General features: G+C 35.6%; 1 protein-coding gene across 2 annotated transcripts; it reads left to right on the top strand.

The window, feature by feature from the left end:
- Window positions 1-530: 530 nt before the first annotated feature.
- Window positions 531-15003, top strand: slc16a5a (solute carrier family 16 member 5a). 2 transcript variants are annotated; one of them, XM_051666514.1, is made up of 5 exons: window positions 531-1137; window positions 4418-4847; window positions 7283-7426; window positions 9407-10237; window positions 12858-15003. In XM_051666514.1, the coding sequence occupies exons 2-5, from the start codon at window positions 4541-4543 to the stop codon at window positions 13121-13123; spliced, it is 1548 nt and encodes a 515-aa protein (XP_051522474.1). In that variant the 5' UTR covers window positions 531-1137; window positions 4418-4540; the 3' UTR covers window positions 13124-15003. The 2 variants fall into 2 exon arrangements, with proteins under 2 accessions (XP_051522474.1, XP_051522473.1); XM_051666513.1 differs by having other exon boundaries at window positions 532-1137; window positions 4531-4847.
- Window positions 15004-16519: the final 1516 nt, after the last annotated feature.

Raw genomic sequence — 16519 nt, 5'->3', positions numbered from 1 at the left:
TCGTGTGGTGCTCATTAGTTTCAGTTGTGTACATGACAACTATTTATGTATACTGATTAAAAGAAAAGTACCTACCAAAGTGGAAATATTAAATACAGGGTTCCACCTTTTGACAGGGATGCAAACTCATGAGAGGTGAAAAAAGTGAGAAAGTCATAGCAGGTGTTCCAGATGTATATTTTTAGTTGATTTGTTTGTTGTATTGAAAGCTTTTTATTTGTCTAAATTCACAAAGATGACTCCAATTTTCTTTCTTTTTTTCTTTTTTTTTTTTTTTTTTTACAGAATATAATAAACTCATCTAAACTATAAATGGTACGGTTTAGAAACCAAAGTAAGTGTCAAACTCATGTTTTACAATCATAAAACTCACTGTATGAACGGTCTTAAGAAACAAGCATTTGAATAAATCCTAACCCTTTACAATAAGGTTCAATTTGCTAACAGAATTTAATGCATTAGGTACCATAAACAAACAATAAAAAATATTTTTTTACAGCATTATTAATCTTTGTTAATGTTGTTAGTTAATAATAAAAAATACAGTTGTTCATTGTTAGTTCATTGTTAGTTCATAGTGCATTAACTAATGTTAACAGATATAACTTTTGATTTTAAAAATGGATTAGTTTATGTTGAAATTAATATTAGCCAAGATAAATAAATTCTGTAAAGGTATTGTTCATTGTTAGTTCATGTGAACTAATGTTTTTAACTAATGTTAACAAATGGAACCTTATTGTAAAGTAATACCGAATACAGTATATGGGCAATGGGCTGTATTTACTTAACTACGTCAGTATACAATATACCCGCCCTTCAGAGCGACACAAGGCGGATGAGAGAGACTCGAAAGGAAATGCCATGCAATCGCCCCAGTGCACAGATTTCCCTACGGACAGACTGCAGTTAAAGGAGCCGTTACCACTTCCATTTAGCCCTCTGGTTAGAAGTTCGAGATGTGAGAGTTCAAACTGTTTCATTTGTCAGCTTTTGCTCATTCGACTGGAGTTGTTAGCTGCTTCCACCCGGAGTGTCTCCTCCTACCGCTGTTTTGACAGTGTCCGCAGCCTCCGCAAGCACACACACACACACACAGACGCGGAGCAGCCGTGGATAGCTGAAAACGCTTAAAAGGTGGGTTTGTTGTTTACTTGACGAGGCTGTTTCAAGTTGAATTTTACAGTGGTTGTGCATAGCAATACGTCTTTTTTTATTATTATTATTTAAATTGGGCTGACAGAGCTGAATGAAAGCTTGACATTTGGCTCACGAGACAAGAGAGCCCGGGGAAGAGAGACACAGGTACTTTCAATCAAGGCCATAACCTTGAACTTTGGGGGAACCAAACCATTTTGGGGGTGGGGTCACAAATATAATGGTCCTCTTTGTTCCTTTAATATAGTAAAGACACTGCGATAAAGGCCCAAAATGTTATCATTTTTGGTTTTAAAAGATACATGTATTTTAAAGTTCACACAGTACAAGACAAACATTGTGTCTGCATTGCTAGCAATTTGCCTGTTTCAGTCATCTTTTATTTCTTTTTTGTGCTGTCTCAAAGAAAAGACAAATATAATTTGAATTTCTTTTCATCACTGATTGATGTATCTGTAAAATGGCATGACTGTGTCAACTGGCTAGCAAAAAGAAAATACACAAAATTATTTACAGCCCTCAAGTTGTCCCTCACTGTTTTTTCCTCTTTATACACAAAATGTTCTTCAAGAGTCCTAATGCTGCTCTTTACCATACATAATCAGTTCATATTGACCACTGCTGTCAAGGTCCAAAGAGAGGGAAAAAAAAAAAAAAAATCATTATAAAAATAACATAAAAGTAGTCCATACAACACAAATCTTGGAATATAGTGCACTTGTCATATGGACTATTGTTATGATGTCTTTATAATGAACCTTTATAGTATTTGTCCTTTATGAAGCTTGACAGCTCCTGCTCACTATAAACTGTTATTCTATGGAATAAAGCTGCTTAAATTATCTATTTTTATATTCCAAGAAAAACCCCAGCATATGGGTTTTGAACAACATAAGTGCGAGTAAATGAGTGAGTAAAAGTACATTTTCCATTTTTAGGTGAACTACTCCTTTAACTGGAGGCTAATTTCTTTTAGCACAACCTGATAAGGCATACTCAAAATAAAATGGTCTCTTTTAAAAGAAGACTCTTAGGAGATGCTGTACAAAATTCAGAATTAATTAAAGACATAAAGAAATTACTTAGAACATCTTAAATTGATTGTTAATGATTACCTAATAATATTTGCATTAAGAATATGACACTGTCCTTGCCAAAACCTAAAAGCACATTCGAAGTCACAAGTCGCAGGTCTTAAAAACAGTGAATTTCACCAAATGGTGGATAGTTTGCATCCTTGGAAATTACTATCATAAAACTGTGGTCAAATATTGCATGTTTAGTTAGATACTTACATCTTACATGACACAAATGCTCGTAACCTGAACTGCTGACACTGATGCATGGCGCTGGGATAATCCACAAGGTTCCCACTTAGCATCTTAAACTGGAGTCCAGCCATCCATTTGATCTCAAATGACATTAACGAGCAGTGTTAGATTACTGAGCAGGGTAAAAATTAACCTTTTTTTAAACCATTATTTTATTCCTGCAACAACTTAATGACAATTAGACAGCAATGCATAATGGACTGCAGCAGAACAGCAACAAGTATATCAATTACTGGGGGGGACAATCTGGCCATATCTGATTACTGGGGGGGACTTGTCCCCCTCAAAGTATATTGTGGTTATGGCCCTGCTAGTCTGTCATATGATGTTTTTACTGTATCTGTGGGCTGTTAGCAGTCAAACACGTCTTACATTTTTTATAGTGTTTTTGATGTTCTTTAAAAAATTTAAAAAATTAAAATAAAATTCACAAATATTTCAACATATCCGAAGCTTAAATCAGATCCGAAATTCTGCCTCTGCAAATGGTCAGAACTACACAGAGCCACCTTGTGACACTCAGTTTGAAATGACTGACCTCTGGTCTGGTCTCTTACACACCTGTGTGTATGCACAATACAGAAACATGTGTGGACATAGGTCGACTTTTAGACATATACCGTATCTCAGCAGCTGTTTTCATGGAGCTGACATGGTTTCTATGGTGGATGTGGCCACATACACTCTTCCCCCTCTCTGTACAAGAAAAGTAAAGAGAGGAGTTTGAGAAGGTCATGCTAGTACTTACTTTCTTCAGTTTTGTAGCTCTACAAAATATTCTGCATAGTATTTACTATGTTATTACTGTTTTTTAACCTTGCATGGTCAGTCCTTTAAAAAAAAAAAAAATTGTTTTTGTTAATGGAATTGGTAACACTTTACAATAAGGTTCCATTTGTTAACATTAGTTAACAACATTGGTTAACATGAACTAACAATGAACACTTTTACAGCATTTATTAACCTTGGTTAATATTAATTTCAACATATAGTAATATATTTTTTAAATCAAAAGTTGTATACAGTATGTTAAAGGGATAGTTCACCCAAAAATGAAAATTATCTCATAATTTACTCACCTTCATGCCATCCCAGATGTGTATGACTTTCTTTCATCTGCTGAACACAAACGAAGATTTTTAGAAGAATATTTCAGCTCTGTAGGTCCATACAATGCAAGTGAATGGGTACTAAAAATGTGTAGCCCCAAAAAGCACATAAAGGCAGCATAAAAGTAATCCATATGACTCCAGTGGTTAAATCTATATCTCCAGAAGTGATATGATAGGTGTGGGTGAGAAACAGATCAATATTTATATCCTTTTTTACTATAAATTCTCCTCCCTGCCCAATGACCTTTGGGTATATGCATGAAGAATGTGAGTCACCAAAAACAAAAGAAGAAGAATGTGAAAGTGGATAATTATAGTAAAAAAGGACATCAATAATTGCTTCTAAAGACATAGATTTAACCACTGGAGTCATATAGATTACTTTTATGCTGCCTTTGTGTGATTTTGGAGCTTGAAAGGTCTTGTCACCATTCACTTGCATTGGATGTACCAACAGAGCTGAGATGTATCGTGTAAAACTCTACATTTGTGTTCAGCATAAGAAAGAAAGTCATACACATCTGGGATGGCATGAGGGTGAGTATATGATTTGAATTTTTGTGTGAACTGTTCCTTTAACATTAGTTAATGCACTATGAACTAATATGAACTAACAATGAACAATTGCATTTTTCTTAACCAACATTAACAAAGATGAATAAATGCTGTAAAATATATATATATATATATTGTTCATTGTTAGTTCATGGTACCTAATGCATTAACTAATGATAATGAATGAAAGCTTATTGTAATGTGTTACCATGGCATTTTCTTTAAGTGACTGTTTAATAAGTTTCTTGTTTTATTGTATAGGGGGGGTTACAAGCACATTTTATTTTAATGACTTGGGATATGCAAGAATGTGTTGCCCTGCCGTCCTGACACTGGTGGAAAACCACAGATGGCAGTGACTTTGTTACCCTCAGATAGGAAAATATGGCACCTCAACAACCTTCCAGCATGGATGAGCAGACAGGAGAGCCATGTGAGCCTGAAGCTGAGAAGGGAGAGAAGGAAGGTCCAGGACCCCCTTTAGGTGAATCTGAACCAGCCACCATTGATGCTCCGGATGGAGGCTGGGGCTGGGTGGTCCTGCTTGCTACCATACTTGTCTTAGCGCTGACACTGGCATTTCCTTCCTGCATCGGCATCTTCTATGTAGATCTTCAGACAGAATTTAAAGCCAGCAACAGTGAGACTTCTTGGGTGCCATCAATAATGATAGCAGTTCTACATGCTGGAGGTAAGGATGCATCATGCAGAGGAGTCATGTGGTGTTTTGAACATTCTGAGCATACACTATTTTTAATAGCCACATAGTTACCACATGAAGCACATTTGTTACGTTACCTGATTTTTTATTTATTTATTTATTTTTACAGTTTAACCAGTCTTAGGTTTTCAGGTGCACACTGTACGATTTTGGCCACGATTCTGCTGTCTGAGACACATTTCGGGAATCCTAAAGGATTTCTGTCGTCGCAGAGCAAAATCATCAATCTTACAACGTTCAGTGATTAATAGCCTTTGCAATGATCTTCAGCCTCTGACGAAGTACTGGCAGTGTCAGAAATTTAGCAACGCCTTCGTATAGTGTGACTGCCATTACGACGGCCAGATGAGATAGTCCGCTCCGTGTTTGCGCCATAGCAACATTTGTGCCCAGTTATCACTCTACTCAAGCACTTTCAGTGTTTTTTCTTCTTTTCATTTTATATAAATTTTTTATAAATAAATTAGGAGAAAATATTTGGAGAAAAGTGTAACACGTCAGCAATATGAAAGCATTATTCTCTGAATTAAATAAATACAAAAGAAAATATATAAATGTTTGCGTTTTCTTAACATGTTTTTTTTCTTTACATTTATCATGCATTTTCTTTACAACGTTATATTAATTACTATTTTACTTTTAATAAATTTACTTTAAATGTCTGTAAACTTATTTAGTTAAGATTCACACCACTCCAATTTTATTTAAAAATAAATAAATAAAATAGAAAGATTGAACAATTTATACTGGTAAGTATTTATGGGATGTTTTAATCCAAATCAGCAAATACAGTTGGATACAATTCCAGAAATCTATGTCATGTTTGTGCATTATCCATATGGTATTTGCAAGCGTGATATATTATCAGCCTTTATGCATTTTCGAAATTTTGCGTGGCGTATAGGTTACTAATAGAAAAGAGGAGAAAGACTTACTATAACCCACCTTTTTTGTTTTCCCCAATGTGAAAGGAGAAGTTTGTAATTTTCGGGCCACAAGTCTTTTTATTTCCACAATGAATCTTTGCTCATTGTAGCTCATTACCTAATGTAGGCTACCTCCCGCACTCACGTTCATTTTCAATATCTGTAATTTCTGTATTTGTGATCAAGCTGTCTTATTATAGGCCTATTTGACAAAATCCGTCTTTCTTGTAAATGTTAGCCTATGCTCGTGATGGAGTGGTATTGGAGCAATGGAAATGCTGATGTCCTGACTTTCAGAGAGAGAGGAAAAAATGCATTCATATCGTACAGTCTGACAAGCAACAATCGTAAAGGACTATAATAATCGTACGGTGTGCACCCGCCTTCAATATCTTGTCTAATTGTTGCTTTTGTAGCTGTTATACATACATCTTATCAAAACACATTAATCAACAATTATACCAATTAACACACTCCCTCTCTCATTTGTGTTAAATATGTATTTTTCCCACGTATTAATAATGCTCATACTTTCACATTCCTTACACTGAAAAAATGTTAACCCAAAAAAGTTGCTTCATGTGTTAAATTAACTGTTTTATTCAAGTCAAAAATATTATTTAACATCACTGAATCAACCTGAATATATTAGATTATACCAACAAAACTTTTTTAAGCGTTCTAGTAGAAATAGCTCTTTAAGGTAGCAATTGCAGTTGTGCGTGGATGCTGAGGAGAATAGGTGAAGCCTCCACACGCGCTACGTCTCTGCAGTAACTTGCTCAACAAGCCACGTGATAAGATGCACGGATTGACGTCTCAGATGCGGAGGCAACTGAGATTCGCCACCCGGATTGAGGCGAGTCACTACGCCACCATGCACGAGGATTTAGAGTGCATTGGGAATTGGGCATTCCAAATTGAGGAGAAAAGAAAAAAGAAAAAGAAGGCTTTTTGAGTAAAAAACTAAAAAAAGAACATGTTTTCTCGCTTCTCCACTGTGAGAAGGAAGTTGTGGTCATTACTTGACATCTGCTCTGTTCATTTTTAGTGATATCGCAGACATCAGTTAAGCATGTAATAGCATGGCTTTCAACAGAGACAGTCAATAAAAATCAGGAATTCTTTTTGCAGCATCACGGTGATGTTGGCATGTAGTGGTGAGAGAAAGGTTGTGAACCCTACATAATTTTCTGTAGGCCTGCATTATTGAGAGAAGATCTTTCTCAAAGTCATAGTGACAACTAAAAGGAAAAGACTGACCTAACACATTTCAGTGTTTCTCTTGAACTGCCATATGTGAGTTACCTGCAATAGTTTTGTGTTGACATTTGCTTAACATATTTGAACAAGGCAACTCATTGTTCTTGGGTGGAATTCAGAGTGAGATTATGGTGTATTATGGTGTATCATGCTGGGGCCTCGGAGTAAGTCACCATAAATGCAACCCTTATTTACCGTAAGCATTTTTTCTTCCAGGTCCTCTCTGCAGTGTGCTGGTGGAACGCTTCGGCTGCCGGGCGACAGTGATGTTTGGGGGAGTGCTGAGTGGTTTGGGGATGGCCGTCAGCTCTTTTACACATTCCATACTTGAGTTATACATAACTGCTGGGGTAATAACAGGTCAGTATGGATGATCAGTGGTTAAGAGATCAACAGCAGTGGTTACATAAAGAGATGAGATTATATAAAGGATAACTACAAAGCTCTACACTCTACTGGCTGCTGACATGAATAAGAGTATGAGTTCAAATATGATGTGGTTATAACTTAAGCAGTATCACTCAAGCAAGAGTGTTGTTGTACTCTGTGCAACAGCACGATTATATTCAGAACAACAGTACGATTGTGAGTCTAATACAGCAGGTCTATTAACAAGACATTAAAGGGTAGTTTACCCAAAAATGAACATTTTGTCATCATTTACTTACCCTCATGTTGTTCCTATCACGTATGACTTTCTTTCTAGAACACAAATGGAGATGTTAGCAGGGGCGTGTCCAGATGGTTGGCCCTGGCCACCCCTAGAATTTGATTGGTCGCCCCAAGTGACACCCCAAATTGTAAACTATAATTTGTCATTTCCCAAGTCGGAGGCGGACCTTTAATGTAGGTGGACAAGGTAGAACCTCATTGGTTTAAATCGAAATGGGAAGCAGTTTCAAGAAATGGCAGTTAATCGAGTGGACTCGTGCACTGTAGATCGCTCTACATGTCACATCCGCAAGCGACCACAACACTGAAGCATAGAAGGTTCTAAAAACCTAGCCCTTCCACTTTCCCAGCACCAGAAGTGGTTAGAATGTGTGACGGACGGAATGAGAGAAGGCTCAAGTAGATTGACTAGTTTTTTTATTCTTTGTTTGATGTCAGAAAATATGGCCCCATCGCTGCATCATAACAGTGCGCTCCGACAGTAACAGCTTTAAACTTTTATTTAGTGATTGTTTAAATGTTTGTAACATAAGAAAATAAAGATATTGTGATGTTGAAAAGGCCATCTGAGCAGCTGGTTTATTATGACAACCAATCAGTACCTCTTTTGGTGGTAAACAGCAAAACTAATGCAGATCGCACCGGTTTGATCGTACGCCTCTGAGCCCAGCCTAGTGTAATCAAACAGGTTTTGACAGGTGGTGCACTGTTCTTTTTGAGACAGTAACCATATTAGCAGTGTCCATAACATTTATGCAGTTTTAAGAGATACTACATACATAAAAATGATACTGGAAAAATACAACATTTAATAAATACATGCCATTTGGATCTTCTGTTTTTTTCAGTATTAACATTTAATAACAATTAATCAAATATTTAACTAAATAACATTTGACTTTTGAAATTCCTGAAAATGTACATTTCTTATTATTAAAATTCTTATTATTATTATTTATTATTAAAGCTGTCAAATGTGATTAATTTAAAAAAATTAACGCGTTTTTTTCCCTATTTTTCTTAAGCATGATTAACTGTTAATAAAAATGTTAATTAAGCATTATGTTGTTACATATTGTTTTGTTTTCTTTCCTAAAAAGCGAATAAATGCATTTTGACTGGAAAAAAATTATATACATAGTCAAATTTTAACTATGAAAAATTATGTGATTAATCATGATATAAAAATGTAATCAACTGACAGCACTATTTATTATTAATTATCAGGGACGTTGAGTTACACTTCATTCCACCCTTGAATGAGTCTGATTCCCACATGGGCAACCTTAGTAAAAAAAAAAAAAAAGACTTCATGCAACTGGATGTAAAAGCCTCAGTCACCTTTTACTTTCATTGTATGGAAAAAGATACTATGAAAGTGAATGGTGTTGCATAGCAGAAAGAAAGTCATATGGGTTTAGAACAATATTAGAAGGGGTAATTGATGACGGAATTTTCATTTTTGGGTGAACTATCACTTTAATATTGTGAACAACATAAATGTATTGTAACTTTTAACAATTAATGGTAAATGATAAATGCAGACTATTTCATCTATCAAAGTACAAATTACATCAAACTTCAGCCATGTTATGTAGATATTTTCCAATTTAGTTAGCACATTTCAATTTATGCTATATCATAGATAACCCTGAGTTTGCTCCACAGGTCTGGGTTTCTGTTTGAGTTTTCAGCCTGCTGTTACCATCCTCGGCCATTACTTTGTGCGCCGTCGTCCTTTTGCCAATGCAATGTCGTCCACTGGCACTGCTTTGGGACTGTCTACATTGCCTTTTTTAGGTGACTATCTCCACAGTGAGCTTGGCTGGAGAGGGAGCTTTCTGGTGCTGGGTGCTGTGCTACTTAACTGCTGTGTTTGTGGTGCTGTTATGAGACCACTGAGACCTCGCAAGCCCAGAATCACCAAGGCAGTTAAGAACGCCCCACCATCCCCAGACAAAAAACGATTGAAAGTGAGAATGCAGGGGATGTTTGAGAGATTAGCATCCTCCCTCAGACGTCACATGGCCTTTGACCTGTTCAGTTGTAACCTGCGATTTCGAGTCTTCTCCTTGGGCATCACTTGGATGATGCTAGGGTTTGTGGTGCCGCTTATCTACCTGGTTCCCTATGCTACAGCCTACGGCATGGATCAGAGCCGAGCCGCCCTGCTGCTCTCCATCCTGGGCTTTGTCAACATCTTTGTGCGACCTCCCATCGGAGTGCTCTTCGGCTTGCCCTGGTTCAAAGGCCGGCACATCTATGTGTTCTCGGTGGCACTGTTTATTAATGGACTCAGTAACAGTATTTGCTGCATTGCTGCTAGTTTCCCTGTGCTCTTAATATATGTGCTGACTTACGGGTTATCTATGAGCGTGATTGGCTCGCTGATGTTCACCGTGCTGATGGACACAGTTGAGATGAATCGATTCCCATCTGCTCTTGGCCTGCTGTCTATCATGGAAAGCGTCACACTGCTGGTTGGGCCTCCTCTTGCAGGTAACATGAAAATCTTTTAGTTGCATAACTTCAAAAGATAAGTGTAATGTAGGTAGAAAGTGCCATGTCACTAGCTTTATGTGTATGGCTCAAACTGAACAAGATCTTTATGCTTCTAATATCCAGATGCTTTGCTTTGAGTAACTGACAAAGACTGTTTTAAATGTGGTCATGCTGGTCTTTCTGCATCTGTACCTGCCATAGACATGAAATAGTTTTGGGGAGTTGACATGTGGTGTGTTTTAAACAACATTCTTTTCTCATTAGAATGTATGCAGATTTTATTACCTCATATTAACTGAGAGACTACACTGAAAAAAGTGGTTACCTGCAATTGTTACATTGAAAGGATAGCTCACCCAAAAATGAAAAGTCTCTCATCATATACTCACTCTCATGCCACCCCAGATGTGTGACTTTCTATCTTCTGCTGAACACAAACGAAGATTTTTAGAAGAATATTTCAGTGCTGTAGTTCCTCACAATGCAAGTGAATGGTGGCCAGAACTTTGAAGCTCCAAAAATCACATAAAAGCAGCATAAAAGTAATCCATATGACTCCATTGGTTAAATTAATGTCTCCTGAAGTGATATGATAGGTGTGGGTGAGAAACAAATCAATATTTAAGTCCTTTTTTTAGAATAAATTCTCTGCCCATTAGGTGGCAATATACATGAAGAATGCGAATTGCCAAAAACAAAAGAAGAAGAAAGTGAAAGTGGAGATTTATTGTAAAAAAGGACTTAAATATTTATGTGTTTATCACCCACACTTATCTTATAGCTTCTAAAGATATAGATTTAACCACTAGAGTCTTATAGATTACTTTAATGCTGCCTTTATGTGCTTTTGCAGCTTAAAAATTTTGATACCCATTCACTTGCTTTGTGAGGACCAACAGAGCTGAAATATTCTTCTAAAAATTTTTGTGTTTAGCAGAAGAAAGAAAATCATACACATCTGGGATGGCATGAAGGTGAGTAAATTATGAGAGAATTTTCAATTTTGGATGAACTATCCCTTTAAGGAGCGATATCTACCTGCTTTGTTGGTGTAACCGAATGTGTTCAGGTTGATTGAGTGATGTTATTAAATAATAATTTTGACTTGAATAAATCCAGTTAATTTGTACTTTAAATATTAAAATAAAAAAAGGAAAATGTGCTTCATATAATAGTAAATACTTACCTGACAAATTATGTTACACCAACGAAAGTAGTTTTTGTATGGGTTAGGTCAAGTAGAACTAGACCCTGGAGGTAACAATGCTACCACTTTTTTTCCCCATACATTCATATACATTTTAACCTAAAAATCTTGTTGTTGTAGAAAAAAAAGAACAAAAAAAGTCCAGATACACATTATCTGGCAACTAACCAAAAATCAAACCCTTTAAATATGAATATGGTGTTTCCTGATTAGCTACATTGAGCCTGTACCTTTCATTAAAGACATTCCTTTACTCTCTTACAAAGAATAACATATAAACGTGAGAGTGTAGAACTGTACTTGGGGTGTTGTGTCTGTGCTTGCATGCAAAGAATGGAATGTCTCTTCCACTGTATAAGCACTAATCTGGATTTGTGTGGGTTTTTGTGGGAGGGGAGGCTGTGTTCTTAGGCTGCTTAGACTGACCAGGATGTTTTCTCACTAATGTTCTCTCACACAGTAATGTCATTAGTTGGGCTAAGCACAACCTAGCACCTTGGAGTGATACTGAGTGCTGCTTAATTCTCACCATTGTCCAAGAGCCGCTCTATACAGTCATGCATGATTCATGTTTGGTGTTTAGCTCCAAAATAATTATGACATAGCACATTGGTTAGTTGTGGATCAGGATGTTTTTTTAATTGAAAATACAGTACTGTGCAAAAAGTCTTAGGCACATTAAATGTTTCACAACAACATTTGTCTTCTGCTTTAGTGTGTCAATGGGAAATATAAATTTTAGATTCCCAAACATTCCTTTTGCAAATTGAATGAAATGTAAGTAGAACAAGGAGTCCTGCAACAGATGTAACGGCCCCCACAAAACCCGGATCTCAGCATCATCGAGTCTGGGATTACATGAAGAGACAGAAGCAGTTGAGACAGCCTAAATACATTGAACTGTGGCAAATTCTCCAAGATGCTAGGAACAAAACTGTGCGCAAATGTACCTAGGAGAATTGTTGCTGTTTTGAAGGCATAGGGTGGTCACACCAAATATTAATTTCGTTTTTTTTTTTTTTTTTTACTGCACTTTGTAAGTTCATTGATCAATAAAAATTATTCATGGCTTTATTTTTGGAAACACTCACTATAGAACATTTCCCACAACTGCCTAAAACTTTTGCACAGTACTGTATCTTTATAAAGATTTGAAATTATTGAATGATAGCCTTCAATTTCAATGTATAGAAAATTATGCAATGAAAGTGAATAGGGAGTGAGACTAATATACTGCCTAACATGTCCTTTCTTGTTCCACAGAAGTCATACAGGTTTAGAACAACATGGGTGTGCATAAATTCAGACAGAATTTCAATTTTTGGGTGAACTTTGCAAGGTTCAAAACACAGAAAATCATGACCTCATAAAACTGTTAAATGTAATCATATTTCTATACCTGTGTTACAGGAAGCCTTGTGGACAGTACTGGCTTGTACACATATGTGTTTCTGGCTTGCAGTATCTCAGTGGCCTTATCAGCTCTGTTCCTAATAGTTTCATTTTACTGGCTGGACTGTCGCGATGCAGCCCAGAAGGACAATTCACCAGCTTCTGGATCTCCAGCTAAGCCTGCAGTCACTCTGTCAACAAGCTGCCAGTACAGCAGTGTGCCTACAGATGGGGATAAGACATATAACCTATCTTCAGAGAGAGAGAACATTACTGAAATATGACCTGCATCAGAATCAGACTGGGGTTGTTCATGTTTAAATTTTTATCTATATCAGATGTGTTACAGCTCATGAAAATGTATTCAGTATACACCGAATTTTTTTATTTTTTTTTACTCCGTTTCTTAGTAACACAAAATGTGTTGTTTTTAAATGTATCATTTCAGTGAGTGTCAAACTTGCGTTGTTTTGTACTTTGATATATGGTCTAGTGAGCATGAGCTCATGTCACTGGTATGCCTTGTATGCTAAGTGCCATGGTATACTATAATGCCATCTGTTTGGGTTACAGTAAATTAAAGGTGATGTAAGTGATTTGTTAATAGCATGTTCTTACTAGCTGACAGATTGGACTGAAATAAGTGTCCTGAGAAATCTCATTTATTTCTTTGACAGCCCTAGGCTCTGCAAACAGCAAAAAGGAGACAGGTGAGCACTTTTTTTTTTTTTCTCCAGAAAACTAACGAATCAGAGAACGTGTTTTTTGTATTTTATGTGTTTGTGTTTTTGTTTGCTCACGTGTTTGGAGAGCAGAGTTTTGGACAGAGTGCGGGAGGTTGACAGGTTGGTCTAATTCAGTGCCCTAGTCTAGCGGACTAGCAAAATGTGTAAAATCACTAATAGCAGCTTTAAATATTATAAAATGCTACTTTATACTTGATCTTCAATGACAAAACTTTAAAGTTATTTTGCCAGAAAATAAGCTATTTGGAGTCAGGAATGCATCATAGCTTGTTTGTTTCATGCCTATAATATCTACACTATGTCAAGTTTTTAGCAGACTCAGTTTCTTCATTTTTATCAATTATATCACAATACATTATTATGCACTGTGATAATAAGCTCCATACACGGAAAGACATGCATTCACTGTCTAAAACTTAAAAGGAGATTGTTCACCTGATGTTTTACATTTACCCATTCTATTGCCAAAGTAAGAAAAGAGACTTTAGTAAAGATTTTAGATTTTAGTAAAGTTGTTATTACTACACGTGGGCAATTGATGGCTAAAGATACAGTACTGTGCAAAGGTTTTAGACAGTTGTTGAAGTATAGTGGGGATGTTTTCAAAAATAATGCCTTGAATATTTTTCATTGATCAATTAACTTAACATAATTTGCCATAACATATTCAATTAAATTAACATAAAGTGCAGTAGACATAAAAAAAATAACTAAAATAAAAATCAGTATTGTTGTAGGACTTCTTGTTCTACTTATATTATATTATATTTACAAAAGAAATGTTTGGAAATCTAAAATTGATATTTTCTATTGACAGACTATAGCAGAAGATATAAAATAACCATCTTATGTCAAATGTTTATGTAAAACATCTAATGTGCCTAAGATTTTACACAGTACAATATCTCAAAGACAGGCCTTATTTAACCCAAACACGTGCAATGAAACTTGCAAAGACATATCAAACACAGACTTTCTTTTCCAGTTGAGTATGATTTGCCCTTAATACTTAAGTACGTGCCCTTGTGGAGTTGTTAGGTTCATGGATTAGTATTGTGAGTGTTTGAACAGCAAGTGTTCAAAGGGTCTATTTTAATTCAATACAGAATAAGACACATTTCACTGTAATGCAAGCTAGCTGTTCATTTCTTCTCATGTAAACTGTTTTTAGTCTTGTCATAGTTGTGCTGTTATTGTTTTTTTTTATATACTTTACCAAAGCAATATACCTTCTTCTGAAAGAAGTAGGCTATGAGCCTCTCTAGAATGTATCATGTATATCAAAATGTACATTACAGAGTATTTACTACAATGATAAAGTTTATTTCTGTATTAAAGGCAAAGATATTTGGAATTTTAGTGCTTAAGATTTTGTTCTGCTGTCTAATTGCACTTAATAAACAAGCAGAATTATTTGACCTATTTTTTATTTTATTTAACTAAATAAACCCATCCCATTTTTTTGTACAATGTTTGGAGAAAAGTCTAACCTTTCTTTATAAGCCAGAGTTCTATTTACACCTGAAGTTTGTGATTTCCACACACAGCAAATTCTGTGGTGTTGAAATTTCAATGTAAACCCTAAAAGTTTTACAGAGTTAAAATCCTAGTGAACATGTACTTCAATTAACTAACATAGAGGCACAAATTTAATTGCAAAATATGCAAAAATAAAAATGGTATAACAGGTATCCCACACTCTTCCATTGTTCAGCCAAACAGGTTTTCCCATCTCAAACTCACAACATTGGTTGGGCCAGAAGTTGACCTGTCTGCCTGCTCAAACAAACAGAGAAATATTTTGAAAACACCACAGAGCCACAGTGTTACCACTATTAGGAAGTCAGTCTTACCGTTGTCTCTGCACATTAAACTAGTATGAGAAAGTATTTTAAAAGAGCAAAATAACTAAATAAATAAATAATTTAAACTACAAAAAAAAAAAAAAAAAAAAAAAAAAAAAACCTGCAAGTGGTTTAAACCAGGAGACCCCTGGTTGTTTGAGTGTGTAAAACATATATGATGTTTCTTAAACATGGTACATTAATAATCTGTTAAGCATTATAAGTAATAGTGTTTCATAAAGTTATAAATTAAAGCTGTAGGATGTAAACTGTAACTGTAACCTGTAATCACTGTGTCTCTGTGGCACTATAAAAATTCTATTGTTTGTTTTGAACAACGGTCTCGAGAGAGACAATAGCATTGACTCAATGGCGTGAGTTGGGGGCGGGACTATCTGTTTGTTTGACCAACTGCAGAAGGTGGGCGTATTCAGAAAGCTGTTTTGAAAACAGTGTTTATATTTGCTATTCGGTTTCGCAGAAATGACATGTTTCAGCTTTAAAGTTATTATAAAATGCTACAGAGAAAATCTAGCTTTATATATTGCCGGTCCCTGGTTTGGCTGAGAGTCTTGATGGGGGGTACTTGGGTCTGTGTAATCTTTTTGTTTTAAATACATTTTTTAAAAGTTGCTTTTATTTTAAATTTAGAAACAGTCCAGAGGATATAAATACCTCAAAAATGCTAGCCTAATACAACATACAATAAATAAGTGAATAATTGAATTAATATAAACTACATAAATAATTACATATATATAAAACAAGAAATAATTACAAATATGAAACACACACAATAATAATAATAATAATAATAAATAAATAAATAAATAAAAGAATAAATGCATCTCCAGATATCACCCTCTTGAAAAGATGTACAGTATTTGTATCATGATATTCGAATTATGAATATTCAAACAGCGCTCCCTGCTGGCCACTCAGAATATCCGACAACCAACGCTGCCAAGAGATCTTCAACACTTTACATAAACCCCACATTAACCATAGGAGAAAGCGTAACGGTCAACACGCGTGTTACGACAGTAAGTCATCGTTTGTGGATACCATACAAATGAATGGGGAGAGCCGT

This window comes from Myxocyprinus asiaticus, chromosome 32 (genome assembly GCF_019703515.2).
Source record: "Myxocyprinus asiaticus isolate MX2 ecotype Aquarium Trade chromosome 32, UBuf_Myxa_2, whole genome shotgun sequence".
Taxonomy (NCBI): Eukaryota; Metazoa; Chordata; class Actinopteri; order Cypriniformes; family Catostomidae; genus Myxocyprinus; species Myxocyprinus asiaticus.
The sequence above is the reverse complement of the archived record's forward strand: the minus strand, read 5'-3'. Positions and strand labels throughout refer to the sequence as shown.